Source organism: Falco naumanni, chromosome 6 (genome assembly GCF_017639655.2).
Source record: "Falco naumanni isolate bFalNau1 chromosome 6, bFalNau1.pat, whole genome shotgun sequence".
Classification (NCBI taxonomy): Eukaryota; Metazoa; Chordata; class Aves; order Falconiformes; family Falconidae; genus Falco; species Falco naumanni.
In genome coordinates, this window is record NC_054059.1 from 37,921,148 (window position 1) to 37,936,172 (window position 15,025).

General features: G+C 46.1%; 1 protein-coding gene across 1 annotated transcript; it reads left to right on the forward strand.

Moving 5' to 3' along the window:
• Window positions 1-369: 369 nt before the first annotated feature.
• Window positions 370-14,626, forward strand: DACT2 (dishevelled binding antagonist of beta catenin 2). The gene is given in 5 exon segments (XM_040598193.1): window positions 370-748; window positions 751-1,175; window positions 6,982-7,114; window positions 8,559-8,846; window positions 12,036-14,626. Coding segments are annotated over 5 exon segments (3,015 nt in total). The 3' UTR covers window positions 13,826-14,626.
• The last annotated feature ends 399 nt before the right edge of the window (window positions 14,627-15,025 follow it).

Genomic DNA, 15,025 nt, shown 5'->3' on the forward strand with positions numbered 1-15,025 from the left:
ATCAGTTGTGTTTTCAGGTCCCACTTAAAGCAAATCCTGAGCCCTTCATAGTAGGGGTTTGGGTTTTTTTCTGTTTTGGGGGGGGTGGGGTGGTGGTGATTTTTTGGGGTTTTTGGTTGGTTTGGTTTTGGGTTTGTTTGGGGTTTTTTGGAGGGGGGGAATGGGGGGAGCTGAGCCACACCTTGACCTCACAAAATAGGTCTCAACCAACAGTTCAGTATAAGTGAGCGAACTTCTGCAATTAGGTCCCAGTTGAGTTGGTTTCTGGAGAGCAGGGTGAGGAGTGCCGGTGCTGTGCCTGTGCCTGACAGGGAACTCCAGCAATGAGGGGAAGGGATGGAGTTACAACGCCCCGTTTTTGTGAGGGAAATGCTCTGCCTGCCTATACCCTTGCACCGGCTGCATTCGCAGGTGGCTGCAGCGCGACGGCGGGCTCGGTCCTGCCGCCACGGCACCCCGGGCGCTCCCGCCGCTCGGTACCCCGGCACCCCGTGCCGGCTGTTCGGACCCCCGGTACCCCGGCCCCCCGTGCCGGCTGCTCGGCCCCCCGGTACCCCGGCCCCCAGTGCCGGCTGCTCGGACCCCCGGCGCCGAGGCGAGGGCTGCCCCCGGGCAGGCAGGAGCCGCCCCCGCGCGGGGCGGAGGGAGCGGACGGGCACTGGCTCTTCGCCGCGCGTATCCACCCCGAGAGGTGGCCCCGGCGCTGCAGCCCTGTTCCCTTCCCTCTTCCCTTCCCTCCCTCCCCCCGCCTTCCCTCCCCCGTCCCCACCTCTCCTCCAAAACCGCAGGAGCCGCCGCGGCCGCGCTTCACTCGCTCCGGTGCCAGCCGCGGAGCGGGGCGGGAGGACCCCGCCGCTGGCACGGCCCGGGGCGGGAGCAGCCCCGCCGCCTCCCCGCCGCCCCACTGCCATGGACGGTGTCGCGGCGCAGCCTTGACGATGCTGCTGGGCGCCCCGCGGGCGGGCGGCTGGGATCGCGGCCGGGTGGGCGAGAGGCTGCAGGCGGCCCTGGCCGGCCTCCACGAGCTCCAGGTGCTGCGGGAGAAGCAGCGGGAGCTGGTGCGGGCCGCCCTGGCCATGCCGCAGCGGCCGGCGGCCGGCGGAGAGCAGCCCCTGGCCGCCCACAGCAAGGAGCACCGGCTGGAGGCCACCCTCACCGCCCTGAAGGAGCAGCTGGTAAGAGACGGCACCGGACGGGACGCCCCGCTGCCCCGGGGCCCATTCCCCGCCGCCGGGGGCACTGGCGGGCCGCGGTGCTGAGGGCGGGCGGAGGGGAGCCCCGCCGGGCCGCCCCGCACCGGGCTGCCTGACAGCCGGCTGCCCCTCGGCAACCGCCGGCGCCGCTCCGGGGCCGGGAGCCGCGAGGGCGCCCCGCCGGCCCCGCTCCCCCGCCGGCAGGTGCGAGCGGCGGGGCCGGGGGTGTCGCTGGGGCGAGAGCGGTGCCCGCCCCCGCCGCAGCCGCTCTAACGGTCGCCGCCTTCCCTCAGGCGGGGCTCACCTGGGCCGTATTCATCGCCCCGAAATGCGCAGGGTTGCTAGAGGGCTGTGTGCCAGCGGCAGCGCCGGGGAGAAGTTGTTACCCGGCATTGCTCATTCATCGGAGCCCGGGAGCAGATGATTAACTTCAGAAATACGTGTATCACGCCTGCGAGCGCTCAGCTCTTAATCGCAGCGGCCGTTTGACTAGGAGATCAAAAGACACGCAGAGTGAGATAGGCAGAAATAGGCTAAGGGCTCAGGGGGGTGGTGTTGGGCGTGTGTGCGCACCCACCTATGTGCATACCCCGCTGTGCACACGCCTATGTGCTGTACATAAGTGTGCACACCTATGGCTGCCCACGCAGTTGTGTGCCGGTGGGGGTCAGGCCGTCAGGAGGGTGTTTGCGGGCCAGGAGTACTTTGTTCTCGCCACGGTTCGCGTGATCAAAAGAGAGTAACTGACTGCCAGGCCTTGTATGTGAAGCCTTACACCAGGCACTTGGGGGTTTGGAAAAGAAAAAACAATTCTGAGTTGCGACTGAAACAAGTTTCATAGGTGAGACAACAATCAAAGGGTAAAGGACTTTAATCTCTAGTGTGGGCAATTACACGCGTCAGTAAACTCGGGCTTCATTCAGACCCCTTTCCCTCCCTGTGCTGGTACAGGGCTTGGCCGTCAGTTATCAGTCGGGTGTGAAAACACCACGGTTATTCGCTGTCGGGAGGCAGCTCTATCAGGCAGCATCTTGGAATAAAATTGGCTTTAACCTTCACGGAAACCTAGTCACGCACGTGAAATCACAGCAGCGGGCATATCTTGATTAAAGTAAAAAATGCAGGGCCAGTGGACTGCCAACCACTTGATTACCTGTCATTGATAATTTTAACTAATGGCCCTACTTTATTTCTTAGGGGTTTTTTTAACTAAACGAAAGAATTGAAGGCATTTATTGCCTGTCTGGGGCCACTGGGTTAACAGAAACACCAATGACCTCTGACCATAGTGACTGTTCTTTTTTCATGTCAGCTGTTGTGCTTTAATTACTCATTTGTTTATATATTTTTCAAATAAAATATGAAAAATAGATTAGTTTGGCAGGACTTTACTGGCACTTTATAACGCCTTCCAAGGACGTGGGAGAAACTAACCATTAAAACAGAAGAAAAAAAGTGGCCTTTAATTGCTGCCCTTAGAAATTAAGGAATCGGGAAGATGAGGGTAACTCGGTACACCGCAGGAGCGGGACAGATTTCACCAGTAGGTGCCAGTGCAATTATGGGAAACTTGTCTTCTAGGGGTGCCTGGGAGGGAAGTATCCATAAAGCTTGAGAGGGATGAGTCAGAACTACATAAATCCAGGGGCTGGTTCTTCAAAAAAAGTGCAAATGCTTAAAGCAGTAATAAAAAAGCTCATCCAACTGACCCGTGGCTGCTGGAAGCTTTTCAGACTGGTGTACCTGGTACCTTCACTGGTTTTCTTCGCCTGCAAATTGCAGAGATATATTTGAGTAGAGGTACATAAACCCAGTTGAAAACAGGTTTTTCACAGTCCTGTTAGAAGTAGTCCACAGATCGTAGGAACTTGGCAACCACAGCTGAAAACTGTTTCTTGGTGACACAAGCAGTGTATTGCACTCAAAACCCTTGAAAATTATGTTCACGATCACAGAAAATTAAGTTAAAACTAAAAACAACAGAAAATGCAATGCAAAGCATTGCTCAGGGAGTGTTACATCTTCATTGTTGTTGTTCTTGGCCCATTGGATGGTAGACTGTGATCGCTGCTCTATAAACTTTTCAGATTGAGAAACTCATTAACAATGTAAATGTAGTTTTGTCTTGCGGTGTATCTTGATCCAAGTTTCAAGTAGGGCTTTAGCCTGATCACACTTTAATTCATAAAAAGTTTGGTCCTTTCAACATAACATAGGGAAGCTGTATCAGCTGGAGCTGGCTGAAGGCATCTCAGCAACGGAAACAAGGCAGACCAAGAGTCAAGCCAGGCTTCTGTAATGATAAGGTGAGAAACAGAAGAGCAGAGGTAGTACCCTCAAGGAGTCCGGTGCCCCTAGCAGAAATGGCTGGAGCAGAGCCATCAAATGCCTCGTATAGATGCCACTTCATCATCCCAGTCAATTCCCCAACAAGCACCAGCAAGAGCCAGCAGCTGGCTTTCCAGCAGTCTGCTGTAGGCAGCAGGACTGCAGGCTTTCTGCTGCCTGTAGCTGTCATGTCCTTTTTTGCCCCAGCCAGTGTCTCTTTCTGGTGGCCAGGGGCTCTTCTGGCAGCTAGCTGCCTGTTACTACAGTGCGGGCAAGATCAACTGTCTGTAGCAGAAGAGAAGCAGCGTTATGTGATGCCATCTGCTGTCGGTGATTCCAAAGGTGCTAAACTAGTCTCTTGGCCAAACTCTATCCTGGTGAGACACAGAGGAAAAAGGAAACATGCAAATTTGGGCTAATACAAAGAAAGAAATCTATGATACCGTCTGTATCATGGATGGCTAAGGCTGCAGCATCCAGTATTTTCTCAGCTGTTTCCTCATATAGCATATTTATAAAAATTGGTTGATTTGATTTGAATCTGATGATTTTGTTTTGCAAGCTTTCAGGTGTCTTATGATGTTATAAAAATGTGTTAAGGGACACATTATACTGAAGAGAAAAACACCACCCAAAACTCTTGGTACCTTGCATTTTGCACACATTTTTTCCCCCTTTAGATAGTTTTTAAACCAGGGATATTTTTTTTTAATATTAAAAAAAATTAAAGTTTTTCTCAACTGAGAGAAAGAGGTGTTTCCAGAAGGAATTCTCACTCTAGAGTAAGGGTCTGGGATAGGTGAGATTAACTTTCCTCTGAAACTAGCTGCTTTGCACCATCAGTTACAAAAAGACCCAATGGTGAATAGATTTTACATGTGCAAAGCTAGATAAGAGTAATGCTATCTTTTGTCCATTCCAAAATAGAGATGGATTAATAAAGTTGTCAGGTGTTAATCTACAACCAGTAAGTGTCAACCCCATCTTTAACTGGAGGGATTAATAGTTAAGAATAGTCAAGTACGACCAGCAGGTTTTGGTGCCTTGATCTGGGGTGCCAGTTCGTGTTCACATAAAGGAACCTGTTTTTCAGAGAGTGTTCTTCCTTTTGAAAAATGATTGGTATGACAATATCCCAGATTTGGCTCCCAAAAACTGTAGGACATCAATAGTACAAGTTGATTTGGAAAGTCTGGTCCTGCATTATGCAGTGTACAGAAGTGTTCGCAGCTGCATTGCCCAAAGCAAACAGATGGTTTCACCTGCAAGGTTTTGTCTCATGTAAAATTCATGTTGTGAATTGAGAAAGAGTGTTTTTAGGGTTTATTGTTCTGGGTGCTGTTTATGTGGTTATTAGAGCAATAACAACCTCAAGCAAACACACCGGAAAAGTCATCCTCATCCAAATGGTTTGAGGAATGCTTCTCATCTAGGAGTTGCATGAGTTGTTAGCTGAAAGATCAAAACCATGAAGTCTGCCGGAAACATGAAAACTCGGTGGCGTGAGACACCATAAAAGGGTTAAAAATGATGATGTAAATCATGTGTGTTGGTTAACATGCTGTGAAGGCGCAGACAGAACCTGGAGGTATAATAAATAATCTTTGAATACCTGAGAGCCTTGTGGCCTCTCTGTCATTAATCAGAAACCACAGACTGAGGGATTGGCTGGCAAAACATTAATCATTAAGCAATTAATTCCAGCCGTGAAAACAAAACTTTGTGATTTCCCGAGTAGGTAGGATTGAAGGAGGCACGACATGTTTTTGCTTTTTCACCGTAAAGGAAATAAAGAAGTACTGAGGAAGTCGTTCATCATTCAGATGGGGTAGAAAATCTCCTTTATTATCCAATTCTTCCCTTCCTTTTTGTTCATATGAAACGGGAAGAGGGAAAATCAGCACAGATTTTTCTAGGAAGCAGTTATGAGCCTCTGGAGCTCACTGTAAGATGTGCGACACCAACAAAAAGGGGCTTTATTTCTTGTGTTTTATATGTTCCTCCAGTTCTCCATAAAAGCATGCTAAAAATACCCTTTTATTCTTCTCAGCAGCATCACCAGCCGTAACTTGTCTTATGAGACTCAGGACATCTGTCTTTTTTCCTTGAATCCTACCTTCTAATCATTTACTGATTACCGTAGGACCTTAGCTGTCCTTGCCTTTAGTATTTATAGCTATGGAGAAACCTAAAAATGCAAGTATTAAAAGCTGAATAATCTGAATACAAGGAAAGTGGAGTAAAAAATGTGTACATACTGATTTTTATTTTCTGCATGTCATTTAATTTTACAGATACTTTAATTAGTTCAAGGGAGCTAGATTATATTTTTGTCATATTGGGGGTTGGTAAAGCTGCTAGAACTGCCACTTTTATTTTTAAATCTGAAACATACACATCATCTTAGTCATGTTTTTCTCACCATTACTGTGTGGAAGTCCAGCCCCTCGAGGGCTGTGAGCACAACTTTACAACCAACTTCGAGAAACCACCTTTCTGCAAAGTACTGTTGGATGGATGCTGAAGGGTGATATAATTAGAAGCTGCCTAAATAGCGACCGGGCCTAGATAATTTGCCAAGTGCCATGTGAGAAGTTTGTGACAGAAACCAACTGTGGTTCTTTGGCTGCTACCTAATGCCTGGCCATCTGCCTAGCCAAGCTGACGGCATAAATACTGGGGGAGCAACTGCAGGAGCTGTTACCTCGGATCAGCCTGGTCAGTGATTACAGTAGGCAAAGGACCTTGTTGCTGGCTCCTGAAAGGTTATTCACAAGCTCGAGGCACCATTTATTTTAAATGCAGTCATTTTCACAGCAGTATTCAAATGCCACCTCCTCCTTGTATAAAATGCGTGGAAATAATCTAGCCATGAGACAATCAAGGAAAATTTTCAGCAAAATAGATGGCACAATTTGTGCAGTGTACGCTTTCAACTATAAAGACATCGTCAAAGCCAAGGGTTTTGCAGAAATGAGTGTGCTGCCTTTACTTTCTGTGACTGTAAGATACCTTTACATACAGTGGTTTCCTTTCATCAGGTGGCGTCTTAAGAGTTCATGCAAATAATCTGTAATGTTTATCTCATCCTCTGCTCAGAGGCAGCGTATGGCAAAATAACATTAATATGTTTATTAGTTAAAAGATTGCATCCTCTTTAGAGATACAGTTCCAGCCATGTAACATGTAACAAAAGGTTAAAGTAAGTATATTTAGTATGAAAAGTTTTGAGAATGTGTTCAGCTGGGCAGAAGACAATATATGCTGAGAAGCAGAATGTTTTGCGCTTGTCCATTATGTCAGTCTTGTTGCAAGAAAGCCAATTGCAACAGTCCCTAGCTAAGAAAAACACTTTGTAAGAGCAGAATCTGTCCAGCACAGATGGCCTGAATTCATGCATTGCTGCTGAGATTCTAACTGTGATTATTTTTCATTTCCTTCTTCTTCACTTGTGAATTAGTCTCGTTTGAGGAGACAGGATGTCGGCTTGAAAAGCCACCTTGATCAGCTAGACCAGCGAATAAGTGAGCTGAAATTAGACGTCAGTAAGACCTCCAGTGAATACTTGGATAGCGACAGCCGGCCCAGCTCAGGTAATGTGCATTGGGTCATTTATTCCCCGTGTTGTGGTGCTAGGAGAACTGAAGGGTGTCAACTGCTAAGCAAAATTCTCTGTATTGTTTGGTCAGAAACAGTGCCCCATGGCTGAGGTGGAGAGTAGCCCTCTGGCACAGAGCACACTCACATCGCTGGTGGAAATTTTCCTGCAAAGTTCATTTAGTTGGAAAATCCTTATTCACCCAAACAGCATTTTTTCCGGATTTTTTTTTTAATTATTTTAAAATGGACATTTTAGCCACAAATGGAAAGAGAGGCAGACAGATTTGTTAAATTACCTTGTCAAGGGCAGAATGACCATTGGCAAAGTGGCTAAACTATTTGCTAGAAGTGAAGAAGACCAGCATCCATACCAATGCTCTGATTGAATCCAAGAAGGGTCCTGAACCTCATTAAAGCTTTGAAGATCACTACCACCGCAGTGCTCTGGCCAAGTTAATGTTTGATAGTTTATATAAAAATGAAACAGCTCTATTAAAAGACAGTGAGAAAAAACACCCCAACAGTTTGTTGACTAAAGCTGTCATAGACAGAAGGAAATTGAGTTTCAGTTTTCTGGTCCCATTCACAGAGCATGCTGTATTGCAGACTTTTACAGCTACGATGTCTGTTAAAAACGGTTTCTGTCATCTAGTCTGGGACAATGGGAATACTTCTTTTTAAACATAATTTTGAAATGCCTTAAGTCTTCAGTGAGACAAAAAATATTTTTTTTATTTACAGCATATGAATTTGCAGCCTGGTACTTAGAGTGGGTATAGAAAGTGCAAGTTTCTGTTGAGTGTTTTAAATTCAGGACTTGTGTGCTTAGGCACATACACACAGTTCAAAAGGAAACAGCTTCCTTTTCTGTTTCCTTTATATAGAGAGGAATAATAAAAATTCCTATCTTGACCATTTTTAATACTTCCATAATTAATTGGCAAGGATCGCAAGACCTGGGGAGGGGACACAGCCTCTGTTCTCTGCCCTTAGATGTTCCAGCTATCACAGACCTGGCAGCTCTGACCACAGGCTAGTTTTACTCTACTTTCCCATGCAAGCTGTGCTTGTACGCACCTAGCACAAGTTACAACAGTGCAAGACGGCCCTGTTTTACATCAGTTGCATAATAGTCCCCAAAGACATTCTCCAGTGAAGAACTGGGTGTGATGGTGCTGCACTTCACCCCATCCCACCCTCAGAACTAAGCATGCATGTGTGTGCCAAGCTGGCTCGGGGCCTAAGTAAATACGCAGAAGCCCAATAGAAGTTGGTTGAATTAGAGTATACCTCTGTTAAAGTTACCTAAATAAATGATCATAAATTTAGGCCTGTGGCACATAGCGAACGATTTATTCTATTCTCTGCATTTTTCTTCTACGGAGCATGTTTAGTTACTGTAAATAAGAAATATCTTCCTGTTTATTTTAACTGCAGGATTCTATGACCTTAGCGACGGTGGTTCTTGCTCACTCTCCAATTCTTGTACCTCTGTGTACAGTGAGTCCATCTCCTCCTCCCACACCAGTCTCTTGCCGGGCTCTCAACACCCTAAAGCAAGGCTCACTGTGTTTGATTACCGACCCAAGTCTGCAGATGAAACTACTGTGCACACCACCAGCTTCCAACAGCAGGGAACCTATGTCAGCGATGGATGTCGGATTACAGCTAGCACAGACATTTCTGGGACTCCTGCCAGGTCCCGACCAAGGCCAGTTTCCACAGGTAATTGACTGCAGAACTGGATACTCACTCAAGAGAAGGGAAGAATCCTGGTTATTACTTTTAGGACCTAATATACCAATGTGTAGTCAATATATAGCACTCATTTTTAATACACAAAGTGAGAATTAATCAAAACCACAGAGCCAAACCATTTAATGTCCAACTTTCACTTGTCTCCATACTCAGATACTTTTAAACAATAACAAATATGAAGACATATGCATTTAGAAATGGAAAAATATTTAGGTGCATGAGATAAAATTGTGATGAATGTTGAGATACCTTTTTAATTTACCTGCTTTTGAAATCAGAAAAATTGCAGTATTTGAAGCACCTTGTGTGAAAGTGCAAGAGTGTATGAAAAATGTAAGGTGAATTAAAAATTAGAGATGATGCATTTTACTGGGAAAGATTTTATAGAAATCTAGGGAGAGACACTTCCAGACTTAGTGCCTGTTTTTTCCATCTGTTGTAAAATGAGTATGATAATACTTATATATACCTTTCTGTATTTATCCAAATGAATGTGGGCTCAAACAGTACTCATAATTTATTATGTACGGTTAGAGATAACAGACAGGAAAAGTTAATTGACTGTCTAGGAACCAGTCATGAGCCCAAATAGTGGATCAACCATGAATTTACATCATACCTTTAGACAAAACAGAGAAGTACATTAATATTCCAAATCTCATTTGCCCATCAGTGAATTGGCGTCATACTGTGTCTTATTTTGGGTCCTTCCATGGCCTCAGAGCAGTCTTGTGTTAGTGAGTTCATACAGTGACCCAGCCGAATGTGTGACAGTTCCATTATAGAAAAAGGGAAGCCACTGGGAACATCATTTCAAGTCCTGTTGCTGTGGAGTCCCCACAGCTCCTTGACCTGAGCTAGCTCATCTCTGGCTTGCCTGGAGCGGAAGGAAAGACCACCTGTTCTGTACCTATCTGTGCTGACCCACCTGAAGCGATGGTGGTAAATTATAGCATAAAAGCGAAGTCTCCTCAAGGCTTCTCAGAGGATGGGGATGGAGCTGAGTTTAATGATCCATGGCTTCCATGTTCACATTGCAGTGTGTTCTATCAGAAGCTTTCCTGCCTTGCAACATTTTGCTAAGACCCCTGGGGCTTTATGGTTTTTTTGGATACGGACGTAGACTAGCAGAAAAAGGGACAGTTGATGTTAAGTAAGTGGGAGTGAGGCTACAGACCCCCTTCAACCATCCTTCTTTTTTCCACCACCACCTCCCTTCTTCCTGGCTACAACTTCTGACTTCCTTCAGTGTGAGAAACATAAGTAGTGGGGTAGTAGTTGTTGAAGTGCTGAAGAAACAGTTCCTGCTAAGGTGACAATATTGCAGGAGGTAAGGCAAGATGTTAATTACTTCAGAAAAGCATCATTTGGAAAGGGGAAGAAATGTCTCTTTTCCTTTCCTTAGCTTGTCCCCACAGGTAACTGCAGGTACAAACCAATTGCCTTTTTTTTTCCGTGGCAAGTGGAAAGCTTGCTGAGACACCACAAGCACAGCATTCTTTTGACACCTTCCTGGTTTGCACAAGAGAGCACCACTACACATTGCCAACAATTTCCTAAAGAATTCTCATTATGAAAATACGCTGTTTGAGAAATCATCCTTACCACAGGTCTGTAAGTGCCTTAGGTAGGGTACTGCAGACAGTGCTAAATTTTGAAGTCTTTCAAAAGCTTCCTGTCACAGGACAAAAATAGTCACTCTAAGTGCAATATGTGGTTGGATTTGATGGTTGGGTTTCCTGGTAGAATGAAGCAGCCAGGAAATCAGCTAGCTAAGGATTTCTTGGCACTGAAGTCTGCACTGTTGTACAGAGAAACCCAGGATAACTGCAGATGGTTCCAGTACTTCTGGTACCAGAGGTAACATAGCACCATAGCACTCTATCAGATGACTTGTCTGGGTGGAACAGTCTTGCTTCACACAACCTGTCCTCTCAGTGCACAGGAGATGCTCCTGAGAGGCAGGTGCAGCAGTCAAGTGTAACTTGCAGCAACCTTGACGGTACTCAAAATTTAAGAGAGATGAACTGGTGGCCATAAATGCCATCTTCAGGGACTGAGCCTCCCATCTGCGTAAGTAGTTACCCTTAGATTTTTTTTCTCTGTCAGAGTAAAGGTTCTCTAGTACATTCTTCTATGTCCTTAAGGTTGACTTTAAAAAACCCACACGCAGACTTAGGGCATTCCTGATTTTCTGCCTTTTGATAAAACCTTAATATTTCTTTCTGAAATTAAATACTCTAAAAGTTACTTACTTGAGAAAGGCATGAAACTGGTAATGTTACCAAATGAAATGAGAGATCTGGTTAGGAGTTTCCACTGGATGTGGAATTAAGGAAAAGTAGAATCACTCCACTCTCTGGCCAATGGGACATGTAAGTCTTAATGGCTTTCCTGTGTGCATTGGGTGCTTCTATTTACTAATGCCTTACTAAAGCAAAATACAAAAGAAAAGCAACTACAGCTTCCAGCATTTAAGAGGTTAAGAAAAACTATAACCCAGTGTCTGCTTAAGTCCTCTTAAAACAGCTGTTGAGTACTATAGATTTTTCCAAGACACATGATATAAAAGGGTAGGAGGAAAAGCTGGAATTCAATTTAACCACTTTGAAAAAAATACCACTGGCTCTGCATGCTGGAAATCTCAGAAATTTCTGAGTTATATGTCCAGAGGAAGTCTTTATCCTGTCCTGGGAGGAAGGTGTTCAAAAACTGTATCTGTTTTAATGGATAATTTTACATAACATTCAGCTTCAGGCTTTCTGGTTGTTGGATTTACTTTTTATGTCTGCTAAGAATTAAAAATAATCCCGTATTTTCATTTAGTTGGTTGAGTTCCTGTTAGTCTGTGACATTCTAGAACATTTTTATAAATGCACAGATTTACTGTCATCCAAGTGGCACAGTTTAAATTTCCTGCAAAGGCATGAGTTGTATTATTGGCATTAAAAGGCATTCTAATCTCTGTTATGCTCAGGTGAATAAAAGCGTTGGAGTAATTTGGTGATCTTGGAGGACTGAAACTGTTTTCTTCATTCATGCACTGATTTTAGTAAAGGCTAGCACACCCCTCTGAAATAGCACTTTTAGCATAAGCCAGTTTGAATGTAATTGTCTGTGATTTAATTAGGTTGTTTATTTTCATCCACTCTGTAGGTGACTTGGAAAGACTCATCCCAGCAGACGCTAGATTTCAGAAAGAGACAGATCCCAAATCCATGTTGCCTCTGTGCCAAGCCGGAGACATGCACTTGCTCAGCATGGACCCCAAATTCCAGAATGACTTGGTCTCCAAGAATGGCATTGATGTGTACCCTTACCCTAGCCCCCTTCATGCAGTGGCTTTACAAAGTCCCCTTTTCTCCCTGGTGGGGACATCCCCAGAAGCAGACCTCCAGGCTCCTCCCAGCAAACCCATGCCTAGTGTGACAGGTCCCAGCTTGATTAGGACTAGGCCAACCACTGAGGCCAAGCCAGGGGGTTACATCAATAAATTACTGCAGCTGACGAGATGCAAAGGGAACAGTCGGGCTGATGCCAGTGAGTGGGTTTCAACAAAGAGCCAGCCAGCCACAATGCACCAGAGACTCATTATAACCCCCAGTGCCGGCGGAGTGAAAATTAACAGCAGCAGTAGCCAGCTGGAAAAACAAGCAAGTTCTCTGGAAAGTAACAAAGCTGAAGGGAAGCTGCAGAGAGAGGTGCTGGAGGGGGAATGTGCCAAGCAGCAGGAGACCATGCGCTGTGTGAATGAAGAACAGCCATCCGCTCGGCCTGACACAGAGCCGTCAGCTGTGAATAGTTGTTACCCTGCCAAGTCAGCAGCAAGGGGCTCTCCTCTGGCAGAAGCAACGGACAGCAGTGTGGAGCACAGTTCATCCGGCTCACAGCTGTGCCAGGAGGACTCCAGCCCCAGTGCCTGGAACGCTAAGGCTGTTCCACCCGGAAAACTGCCCCTCAAAAGGTGTGGCAATGCCAAACTGGCTAGTGCTGGGGGTCGTGAGCGAGTGACACGGAGTGAGTTTGTTCATGCTCAGTTTGTCCCTGCAGAATCCCACCAAGTCCGGGTCAAGTTTGCCAGCTCCAAAACAAAAGCAGTGAAGATAAAGAGGAGGAACAGTGAAAAGGTACTACGTCCTGGAAAGCCAGCCTTTTGCATGGAGAAGGCGAGAGGGTCCCACGGGGCTGCCAGGCTCCCTGCTGAGTGGAATCAGCCCCAAAGGCCACATGGAGCAAAGAGCCTCGCACGGAGACCTTCGTACTCTGGTGACGTGACCGGCAGGTCGTGCTCCGAGTCTAGCCTGTTCCCCGTGCAGATCCGGCTCCCCACAGCACCATCCAGGCCGGAGCTCTACAGAGCCTCTGCCAATGCACTGTGTTCCCTTGACACAGACACAGCCAACAAGAAGAAGCAGCGCAAGTGGCAGTCCACGGTGGAGATCTCTGCCAAGGCCCACCTGGCCAGCCTCTCCAGCAGCTTTGGCCTGGGAGCACCCAGGCAGCCAGCGAGGCGAGCTGGGGTTCTGCGCACTGTCAGTATGAGGGCGCGCTCCAAGAGCCAGCGCCACGGCGCTTATGCCAAGAGCGAGTCGGACCACTCGGAGTACTCTGCCGAGTGCGCTTCCCTCTTCCACTCCACCATCGCAGAGACCAGCGAAGGGGAGGTCAGCGATTTCACAACTAACCGTTTTGGGGACAGTGAGTCCAGTGAAAGCGATTTGGATGGCAGCAGTAGCAGCAGCAGCCTTGCCCTTGACTATGATGAGGGGGATGAGACCGAGCTGATTTGGCCTGAAGGTTCCGTCAGACAAGCGGGGACTGTCCAGGCCGCTTCCAAGCCTCTTCCCCCAGTGCCCAAAATCTGTCGCATCAAAGCTTCAAAGGCACTAAAGAAGAAGATTAGGAGATTCCAGCCTGCCTCTCTGAAGGTCATGACCATGGTTTAAGGGTGAGCAAGCATCTGTTTCTTACAGTGAGACATCCTGCTGGCTCTCATTTGCAAAACAAGAGAACCCATGTGTGGAGAAAAGGACTTGCTTAAATGAACTATGAATAACCCCTGAATCAACACAAGCGATCTTGTTTGTTAATGCCTGGACATAAATGTCACTGTATCTAATTTCCTCTTTTTACATTTATTGTGTAAATATGTATCTGTGTATATTGTGTGATGCCTTTTTTTACTACGCAGAAGGGTCACCATGGTGAAAATGAAAACAACCTGTGCCGTAAAATTTTACAGGCAGGCTCTTGATGGTTTGTTGACCATATGCACCCACAGAATCAGTCCCAGACACAAAGGCTTCCCAAGAAGAGAAGCTCTTCCCAGCTGGATATTTGGTAGCATCCCTCCCTCTAGTGAGGAATTCTTTGCAGTCTGAAGTCTGCATTAACCATCCAGCTGTCACTGTGCTATGGAAAAGCTCTCGGTGCCCTCCACAATTTTACTTCCTGCAGATCAACCATCCCATACCTTCTCCCAAACATCAGGATAGTCTATTCTTCTGTAAACACATACTATCTTTAATCAAGAAGTCAAATGTATTTGTGAATGAGAACAAGACTTCAGTTTACTTCCCGTTTTCAAAACTGAGAGTATAGGGTTGTTCTTTTTCAAACCTCCTCTTTATGATGTTCCATGTTATTGTTCATTTGTCGAATGGGTGGAAGAACATGAGGGCACAGTGCCACAGTGTGTGAATAGCTGGGACTGAGATTATAGCTTTGCCCCTGAAATTGCAAACTCAATAAATACTATTTAATGTACTTCTGAAAATTGTGCTTGTCTGACTTTGATGTCTCAAGAAAATTATTCTGAACTCCAATGTCATGTCAGGACTGCAGAGGAGCTTTCTTTGGTGAAACAGATCTGTGTTTTCATGGTCACTGTGCAGAGGGGTTTGTTCGTAGTTTTTCGGAGAGTTGCTATAGCTCGGCCAGAACCTTTCAGGGTCCTTTCAACCTCTACCTCAGGAAACCTGCTTCAGCATCTGCTTCAAAATGAATGAATTTTTAAAAAGTATTTGTATTGAGGACAGCATAGTGTTTAACTGACTCAAATTGATGCAATTTTGTCACAAGATACTCTTAGTTTAAAACATGTTTATGTATACGTAATGTGTTTTGAATGCATTTGAGGGCCTATG